Genomic DNA, 10,126 nt, shown 5'->3' with positions numbered 1-10,126 from the left:
GGACCCACCTGAGAGTGACCCTGCAGAGCCCACCATAGATGCTGCCCAGTCTATCTGAGACTGTCTATGGTGGGCTCTGAAGGGGTCTCAGGTGTGCTGGTCAGTGCTGCATCCCTCCCTCCTTTCCTTCCTTCCTTCCTTCCTAGCTCCTCTTACCTGCACACATGGCCTCGTCTGCCGCTGGACCAGCCAGAAGTGACGTCTCATCACGAACGTGACGTCACTTCCCCGGCCAGTCCGACATCAGACGAGCAGTGTCGCTGATGGGGCCCTAGCTTGTCTCAAAGCCGCTGCAGCGGCAATGCTGGGGCCCTGCGCTGCTAGGGCCAGGCCTCCGCCTCCTCGCCCTTCACATGTAAGGGACCCGGGCGGGCCCCCCAGGCTGCCCGGGCCCCTTACATGAGTATCGGCCGTACTCCCCTGATGGCTGCCCTGCATATCTGACCTCCCCTGTGTAGCTCGCTCACTGTGGGAATGGAGATACCAAAACATTATAACTGTCTGTGTGATTTCAGGTCCTGTCTCCGCTGGCCAGGGGCTTGTTCCATCGCGCCATCGCACAGAGCGGAGTGGCCATAATGCCGGGGCTGATGGTCAGCTCGCCGGAGGAGCTCATTTTTTACAGGGATGTAAGTAAATTCTGCTTTCCATTTCCCCGCACTCCTTCCATTGTCACTCCATGCTGATCCCTGTCCCGGGCAGAGAATTCTGGGTAATGTTTAATTTTTTGGAAGGCACCAGCACTGGGTGTCAGCAGACATAAAAGATGGAGGATGGGAAGGTAATGACGTCTCCAATTCTCTGGGTTTCCATTGCAGTTTGTAGCTAATGTGTCGGGATGTGAGCCGTCCTCTGTGGTGGACTGTCTACTTAAGAAGTCTGAGCAAGAGATCTCCTCCATCATCTCCTCCTCGGTATGTTATGTCACCCCCAACGTCTCCTCCTTTTATATTGCTGCTGGTATTATATTATTATGGTCTGAGGAGCAATTAGGCCAATGTTCCTACCCAGCCTGTCCTGTGTGGACTTCATAGAACACAAGGCACTGTGTAATGAGGAGCTTGGGTTTTAGGCGACAGGTTCTCTTTCATGCTCACCTTTGTTACACCCCTGCAGAAATTCCTACCACTGCCGGCCTGTGTGGACGGAGTTTTCCTGCCGAAACCCGCGCAGGAGATATTAGCCGCCAAAGAAAACATCAAAGTGCCATTTATGATCGGCGTGAATGAGCAGGAATGTGGCTGGATGATCCCAAAGGTAGGAAACCCACCCATAGATGTGAAATCCCACCCGGAAGAGAATAACCGGCATCTAATAATCTAATAATGTAATATAGAATCTCTGCAGAGAAGTCCGGGCTCCATCCTCAATGCCCAGTGTGGACTTTTACTCTGTAGACCAGGGCTGTGGCTACCATGGGGCGAGTGAGGCACTCGCCTCAGGCGCAGCTGAGAGGGGGCGCAGCCAGGCAAGCCTCGCACCTGTTGCCATAGACGAGCACAGGGCGCCATTGGCAACAGGGGCGCCAGGCGGCCAACGCAGCCACGGCTCGGCAGGGAAAAGAGGAGCGGCACAGGCTCCAGCTTCTACTGCTGCTCTCCCCCACCTGTATGGGCAGAGGACCCTGTGTCCTCAATCTCTTTTTCTATTTCAAAAGGTAAATATCAGGGGTCTGTTTAGACGCCTGATATTTTCCCGAAGCCCCCCCAACAGTGAAACACACACACACACACACACACACACACACACACTACTAGACATATGCAAAGACTAAAAATTTGTTTCGGGCTAAATGAACGGAAACTAAAAATGTTTTCTTTAGTTTCGTCAAATGAAACACATTTTTATGCTATTTTGGATTTGGCCTCCAGCGCATTCTGGGCACGCGCTCCGCCATCCTGGAGGCGGGGCGCATGACGTCACATAACGCACACGATTGTTGGGGGGCACAATTTTTTGTTCTTGCCTCGGGTGCCAAAGGAGCTGGCTACGGCTCTGCGTGTAGACCAAGGCTACACAATATTCTCTGCCCCACCACCTGAAATACACATTCATTGTAGAGGATTCCCACCATCAGTGGAGCCCCTGCGAGTGATTGGAGAAAAACCTCAAACAGCCTTTCCTTCGTTTCTGTCTTCTTTTACAAGTAAAGAAATAAAAAATGGGGATGTAAGTCGCATATTCTAAGATTACGAGGGGATTTGTACCCTGATGGAGAGGAGAAGAAGGGACTCCATGGGGGGAATTGCCGCGGTGGTAACGGTGGCTTTGTTTTTTCTGGACAGAGTTTGGACTTGGAGTTCATGGACGGGCTGCCAAAGGAATCCCTCCAATCAGAGCTGAGCCGTTCCATGTTCCTGGTAAGAGACTCACAAGACTAACACTGGATCTTTCCTGTTTTGTTGTCATTTATTTATAGAGCGCCGACAATTTTACGCAGCACTTTACATAGTTGCACGTTCACATCAGTCCCTACCCTCAAGGAGCTTACAATCTAAGGTCCCTATCTCACATGCATACTTACAGGGCCAACTTAGAGAGGAGCCAATTAACCTTCCAGTGTGTCTTTGGAGTGTGGGAGGAAACCGGAGTAGCCGGAGGAAACCCACGCAAGCACACGCATTGCGGCCGGAGGGCGTGGCTACGGTGCTATTCAATTCAATGGCCCGTCACGCCCCCTCCTGCCCCACAAAAAAGTGAGCCGGCCACAATGCGACGCAGTGCGTTCTGGCCAGAATCGGGCCGGAACGCACTGCATCGGGTGTGAACCTAGCCTAAAGGTATAATAAACCATTTTTTAAAAATAATTTGTAGCAATGTGACTGATATCTATCAATAATTATTAAAAGCTCTGGTATGGGACGCTCTGCCTCGGGGGAATGGCAGCCTCTGCAGTGGCGGGTGACCGATGCTGGAAGGGTACCACCGTGCAGGGAATGCAGAGCATGCTGGGAAATTTTCTGGAATTGATCAATTACTGACCTGGTCTTTGCTGTGTGTGCAGGGAGCGGTCTCCGAGGTGGATTACACGTTGCTGGATGAGTACTTCGGGGACACGGACGACCCTCTGGAAAACCGGGATCGCTTTTTAGATCTGCAAGGCGACGTCATGTTTGTCATCCCGGCACTAAAGATGGCGAAACACCACAGAGGTGTGAGGCACCAGATACCCCTTTATGGTCTCCTGTCAGAAAGAAGGACCCCCGCTCAGCACTGGTTATATCTAAATTGACCATGTCCTATAAAAGTGGGGTGTCAGTGACAGGTTGAGGTAAGCGAATGACTCATGTGTGTCCCCCATCGTCCTCCTCAGATTCCGGATCCCCCGTCTACTTCTATGAATTCCAGCGCCGTCCATCCTTGTATGGGGACAGTAGGCCGCGGTGGGTGAAGGCCGATCACGGCGATGATCTGGTGTTTGCGTTCGGAGGTCCCTTCCTCAGAGGCGGCGCCTTCTATAAATCACGTACGCTGGGGGGTGGGGTTGTCGGCTCGTATTTGGCAGCGAACGCAGAATTAAATTGCTGTTTTATCCTCCAGACAATTTCCCCGAAGAGGAGAAGCGGCTCAGCAGAACCATCATGAGATACTGGGCCAACTTTGCTCGGACGGGGTAAGTCGCGGTGACTCCTCCTCCAGATGTGATTGGCGCAGCTTTGCTGTAACACAGACGGTTCTTATCTCACCAAGACAGGAAATGGGAGAAAATCTCCTCTATGGGAACACAGCAATGAAATGCTGACGGACATTCTAACCTTTGGTTACCATCCGTCCCCGTTTTCTGGGGACAGTCCCTGTATTAAGGGGTCTGTTCCTGGGAAATAGGGGTCCCTGGATGTGTCACTGGCGCCAGGCACCTGGGCCACTGAGTGTCCGGGGTCCCATTGCTGTGACCGCCCTTCTCTCTCCGATTGCGCTATTTACACTGTAGCCGCCACCTCAGATACAGCGGCTGTGTACAAAGCTGAGGAGCATTCTTCAAAACTCCTCCTCGGCTCTTATGTCAGTGTCACAGCCAAGGGGAGGAGTTCCCCAATTATTGTGCCCTGGCCCTGTATCTGAGGTCTGGTAGGTCAGCTATCTGGGGGTCTATGTACCGTACTGGTGCAGGGGGAAGAGAGGTCTGTACTGAAGGGGGGAGCTGTAATCGGGGAGAGATGATGTGCTATGCACTCCTGACCCCTTACCTCATGCGTTATGCACTCCTGACCCCTTACCTCATGCGTTATGCACTCCTGACCTCTGCATTTCATGTGTTACATACATCTGACCTCTGCACTTAATGCATTACATACTCTTGCCCCCTGAACCTTGTGCTTTGCTCACGCCTGACCCATGCACTTCATATATTTAATTCTCCTTACACCTGTACTCTATGCATAACATACTTCTGAGCCCTGTGCTCCATGTCTTACACACTCCTGTCCCCTGCACTGCTTGTGTTACACACTCCTGACCCCTGCACTGCTTGTGTTACACACTCCTGACCCCTGCACTCCATGTGTTACATGCAACTGACCCCTGCATTACATTTTTACATACAGCTGACCCCTGCACTTCATATATTTCATTCTCCTTACCCCTGTACTCTATGCATAACATACTTCTGAGCCCTGTGCTCCATGTGGGGGGGGGGGGGGGGAAACACAAAATGTTGTCACCCTATAAACAGGAAGTAACTGAACATGGATGCATGACTAGAGACCTAAAAAGATTGAAAATTACTTTTGGCTTATATGTGATTTTAGTGATTTGGGTTTACATCTACTTCAAGGAATTTCCTCCCTCTTTCCGCAGTGACCCGAACGGACCCGGCCTGGTTTGGTGGCCTCAGTATGACCAGGATGAAGATTATCTGCAGATTGACATACAGCAGAAAGCGTCTCATAGACTGAAACACAGAAAATTCCACTTCTGGACCGACATTCTACCCGAGAGGCTCAGGAAGGTGTCGCAGGAGGGGGGAGAGCACAACGAGCTGTAGAGATCACATTGAGGAAGCACCATGTCGCCCTGAGGGTGGGCGGGTTCAGAAGTTTGCTGTGTATGGAAGACAATAAAGTACAGAAAGTTTCCATCAATGTTTTATTGAGGATTCTTCTCTTCACATCTCCGTGTAATGTCCCGTGTAGGCAGAACGACCCATGTGTACAGGTCAAGTGGAATGGGCATCGGGCCTCCATACCAACACCCAAGAAGGTATCTTCTACCCCAACAGCAGCACCCCAAGTTCCCCGCACCTCCTAAAACATGAGTGGTCCATGGCCAACACTACCAATGTGTCCCTGGATTGGGGCTACCCCCGGGTCATGGCTGGATTTATATTATCTACCCCTCAGGCTGTTTAGTTCTCACCAATTCCAGTTGGTGTGTTAAAATTATCCACGAGAAGCTCAGGAAGGTGTCGCAGGAGGGGGGAGAGCACAACGAACTGTAGAGTCCTCCGGGGACAAAGAGATCACATTGAGGAAGCACCATGTCGCCCTGAGGGTGGGCGAGTAATACGTTTGCTGTGTATGAAAGACAATTAACACAGCAGGGTCATCCAGATACCACAGCACACCTTCAGAGGTCTAGTGGGGTCCATGCCTGGACGGGTCAGGAAGAGGGGGACCTACTCAATATTAGGGGTGTCATCCAGATACCACAGCACACCTTCAGAGGTCTAGTGGGGTCCATGCCTGGACGGGTCAGGAAGAGGGGGACCTACTCAATATTAGGGGTGTCATCCAGATACCACAGCACACCTTCAGAGGTCTAGTGGGGTCCATGCCTGGACGGGTCAGGAAGAGGGGGACCTACTCAATATTAGGGGTGTCATCCAGATACCACAGCACACCTTCAGAGGTCTAGTGGGGTCCATGCCTGGACGGCTAGGGAAGAGGGGGACCTTCTTAATATTAGGGGGTCATCCTGATACCACAGCACACCTTCAGAGGTCGAGTGGGGCCCATGCCTGGTTGGGTCAGGAAGAGGGGGACCTACCCAATATTAGGGGGGTCATCCAGATACCACAGCACACCTTCAGAGGTCGAGTGGGGCCCATGCCTGGTTGGGTCAGGAAGAGGGGGACCTACCCAATATTAGGGGGGTCATCCAGATACCACAGCACACCTTCAGAGGTCGAGTGGGGCCCATGCCTGGTTGGGTCAGGAAGAGGGGGACCTACCCAATATTAGGGGGGTCATCCAGATACCACAGCACACCTTCAGAGGTCGAGTGGGGCCCATGCCTGGTTGGGTCAGGAAGAGGGGGACCTACCCAATATTAGGGGGGTCATCCAGATACCACAGCACACCTTCAGAGGTCTAGTGGGGCCCATGCCTGGATGGGTCAGGAAGAGGGGGACCTACCCAATATTAGGGGGGTCATCCAGATACCACAGCACACCTTCAGAGGTCGAGTGGGGCCCATGCCTGGTTGGGTCAGGAAGAAGGGGACCTACCCAATATTAGGGGGGTCATCCAGATACCACAGCACACCTTCAGAGGTCTAGTGGGGTCCATGCCTGGATGGGTCAGGAAGAGGGGGACCTACCCAATATTAGGGGGGTCATCCAGATACCACAGCACACCTTCAGAGGTCTAGTGGGGTCTATGCCTGGACGGCTCAGAAAGAGGGGGACCTTCTTAATATTAGGGGGGTCATCCAGATACCACAGCACACCTTCAGAGGTCTAGTGGGGTCCATGCCTGGATGGGTCATGAGAAGGGGGACCTACTCAATAATAAGCAGGAGGTCATAATGTTATGGCTGATCTGTGTATTAAATGGTGGGAGGGCTCAGGAAGGAGGGGGGGGAGGGGAGGGCTTATTTAAAGAAAATTAGAGTCCAGCTTTTACTACATTGAAGCAGAATGACAGCCAGACACCCGGCATTCTCAGATACAGCAGCACTGGCCTGTGATTTGGGTCGGCTCCTCCATGTCGGGTTCATATTACAGCCGCTTTATATTAAAAAGGAATAAACATTTTTTTGGGATGTGGATCTTCAGGTCCTCGGTGTGTTTCAGAAACTGTTGGAATTTTCTTTTTCTTGTACGGCCGCATTTAGAACTAATCATAGAAATGAGCTGCATGGAATCCGGGTGGAGACTTGTTATTCTGAGGCTGAGCCATTTTCTCTGGTAGGGGACTCATGGACAGATGGCAGTGAGGGAACTAACACTAGATACGGAGAGAAGGTCAAAGAGCTCAGAGGAGGGCCAGAGGAAAGCTTAGCCAAGAAGGTGGGAGGATTCTGCTCTGTAACATTGTAACAACCTGTACAAAGGTGAGACGCTTTCCTGTCATCATGGGGATTTAGTAAAGAATACAAACATTGACTTAGTAAATAAGACGAGAGTCATTATAATCATTTATAGCACCCCCTTACCCCTGGGAGGTGGATGGGGTCCTCCAAACAGCTGGGTGGACCAGAATGTCATACCTCGTGCCAAATCCTTGACTCTTTTGAGGAGTGAAAGGAATTGGGTGCCTGTCACTTTAGAAAGCTTAAAACACACGGAGAGAGGGGTTAGAGCACAGGCTACCCTATGGCTCCAGACCTCCAATCACAGCCAGTACAAGGATAAGAGCCTTCAAGCCAAGACCAGCACTCTGGACTCTTCAGACTATAAAATACCACCTGCTCCTCACAATTACCTTCTGGAGTCAGTAGACAGGACCTCCTGCAATGTCCACTATTGTACCAGGTTCTCCAGGACACTCTTCAGCTGGACACTTCACCCATGGATGCTCCAGCAAGGTCAGTCCCCAAGACTTAGGCCTCTCCCCAGGCAATGGGCCCAGGAGGCAAATACTGCAGTGCTAATGCATCCTCCTCTCCTGACCGCGGCCCAAGAGGCAAAAGACCTTTCTGCAAGGTCCCCCCAAATATTTATATCCTCCCCCAGCATGCACCACTTGCAAAAAAAAAATCTCCTTAACACACTAACAGAGCATGAAGTCCCAGTTCCTGGAAAAACGTCTTTCACTCACATGCTCAGGGGAGTGGAGGGCCGATTGAAAACAGTAATAGTCCAGCTGTGGTGATGGCAGTCCAGAAACGTCGGCCAGAAATCTTATTTGGGGTCATAGTGTTGTTGCAGCCATACGGGAACACAAGAGAGCAGACGGCAGCAGGCGCACTCTTATCTTTGCGGGATAAGTCTGATTTTTGGCTTATCAGTAATATTTGGGGTGCCGCTTGCCCTCTTCATCCGCAGTGGTGACGTGGCACAGCATTTCACGGTGCCCAGGCCTTTGCATGATGACCATATCAGAGTAGATGCGTGGACCATAGTCCTCAGGTAAACGGGCAGCTGTTATATTCACCAACGCAGGTGGGCGAGAGGCCTTTCCTTCAGTAGGGCTTAGGCACGCAAGGTAGTCCACTATGGCAAGGTCACGCCATTCCTCCTTTACCAGTCTATCTCTCATGCACCAGCTCCTCTGGCCCATAATGGTGATATATTCCATACTCCTGGCCTGACTCCTGGCCTATTCTCTTCTCCACAATCCTTTGCAGCTGAGCAGGTTTAGGCAGCTCTGTAGGATTCCAGCAGCCTGGCGGCACACAAGAGTCTACGGACTTCTTCACAAACATGTCTGCGGCCTGGCTCTGGTTCTCCTCACAAATGACACTTCTTGGAAGTGAACCAGTAAACACTTCTCCTATTATCGGCCTAAACAGGGGGCTCAGGCACCTCCGGGATAGCAAGAGGCGAGCTAGCCTGTGACTCATGTGACTCGGGGTCCCCTAGGGTTGCATCCTTTTCTTCAAGCGAAACCCGAAGACTCTAGCGACGAGCGGACATTTTTTGGGGGGAGAATGAGCCATGGCTTATTCATATGTAACTAGCACCACCCATTCATATGTAAATATCACAGTTGAGACTGTTGTTAGTGGGGGGCCAGTAGCCCCAATCTTAATTTTGGTTGCCCCTGTCTGCCTGACATCTTGTGTCCGGGTTTCTGCTGCCATGAAACCCGAACACAGCATTCAAAACCCGGACTGTCCAGGTGAATCCTGGACAGGTGGCAACCCTAGGGTCCCCGTCAGTCCATAGTCTTTCCAGCGCCAGTGTCTCCATCATGTCCTCTTCCCCCAAGTACAAGGGGGACTAAAAGTCTGACTCCTTCAAGGGGAACCCTCTGCGCTCCCTCTGCCCCGGTCTGTTCATGGACACGGGTACAAACTCACCGTAAAACAACGCCGCCCGCCGTCTGCACACGCCGTCCACTCCAGGCCGACGTCCGCGTCATCACATCCAGGTCATTAACCCTCGCGGTGCCGCCCTCAGCGAATCTGCCGCTCCAGGCAAACGCCTTGTTTGCCTCGCGGCAGATACGCCCCTGGACACGGGCAGGGTGGCTCTCCGGCATGCTGCATCACAGGCTTCGACCGCTGCCATGGGAAGCCCAAGTATATCCTGGCTTGCAGGGTGCGGGTGACAGGCAAGTACTCTCAATGGAGGTTGTAGCAGCTGGCGTGGAGATGACCAGTTCCTCTACAGTAGCACCAGTTGTCCAGTCTACTTGCAAGGCACAGCGTGGCAATGTTGGCTGCAGCACGGTGACCGGCTCCATGGTCGTATTGTGGATGAGATTCTTGTGCGGCTCCTACAGGTGATCCCAATAACCTTGTAGCCATTCATGGTGCACAAAGCCAAACTTCCATGGGGTTGGAGATGCAGACAATGGTTGCATGGATGCACCATGCTTCTCCTCAGCATCTGCAGCTCTCTCTTTCACCGTAGCGCGCGGGTTGGCTCATACAGCAGAGTGTAAGCTCCTCCCATGTTGTTTTCTAGTCACCTGGGCACCAGACTCTCCTGCCAGCAACTCACACTGCAGACCCTGCGCAGCATATTGGATCACTTTCCATGCAATTAATGTGGTTTATGGATTTGAGGTTCTTGTTTTATTATACTGGATCTCACATAGGGGTCACATAGTATAGGTAAAGAAAGGGTTAAGTTGTGTATATCATGAGATCAGATGTTTCCTGTGGAGGCCTTTGAGGAAGTCCTTGTGACGATACATGCGGGGTCTGGCCACACAGGATACATCTAGCGCAGGGGGGCCCATTAGGTGGATGGTGATCGTAGCTCTCAGAGCTGATGCTGGTAGATCACGGGGGAGGG

The 10,126-nt window shown here is 52.0% G+C and overlaps 1 protein-coding gene across 1 annotated transcript in view; it reads left to right on the top strand.

Annotated features, from left to right (window-relative positions):
- Window positions 1-4,984, top strand: part of LOC108801510 (fatty acyl-CoA hydrolase precursor, medium chain-like) — a 10,713-nt gene extending 5,729 nt beyond the window's left edge. The window contains exons 6-13 of the mRNA XM_018573397.1: window positions 516-629; window positions 819-914; window positions 1,117-1,257; window positions 2,286-2,360; window positions 3,005-3,152; window positions 3,314-3,466; window positions 3,541-3,613; window positions 4,798-4,984. Of these exons, the coding sequence (XP_018428899.1) occupies window positions 516-629; window positions 819-914; window positions 1,117-1,257; window positions 2,286-2,360; window positions 3,005-3,152; window positions 3,314-3,466; window positions 3,541-3,613; window positions 4,798-4,984 (987 nt within the window). The remainder of the gene's footprint in view (window positions 1-515; window positions 630-818; window positions 915-1,116; window positions 1,258-2,285; window positions 2,361-3,004; window positions 3,153-3,313; window positions 3,467-3,540; window positions 3,614-4,797) is intronic.
- The last annotated feature ends 5,142 nt before the right edge of the window (window positions 4,985-10,126 follow it).

This window comes from Nanorana parkeri, unplaced genomic scaffold (assembly GCF_000935625.1).
Source record: "Nanorana parkeri isolate BGI_ZX_2015 unplaced genomic scaffold, ASM93562v1 scaffold2363, whole genome shotgun sequence".
Classification (NCBI taxonomy): domain Eukaryota; kingdom Metazoa; phylum Chordata; class Amphibia; order Anura; family Dicroglossidae; genus Nanorana; species Nanorana parkeri.
This window is presented reverse-complemented; position numbering and strand designations above follow the sequence as displayed.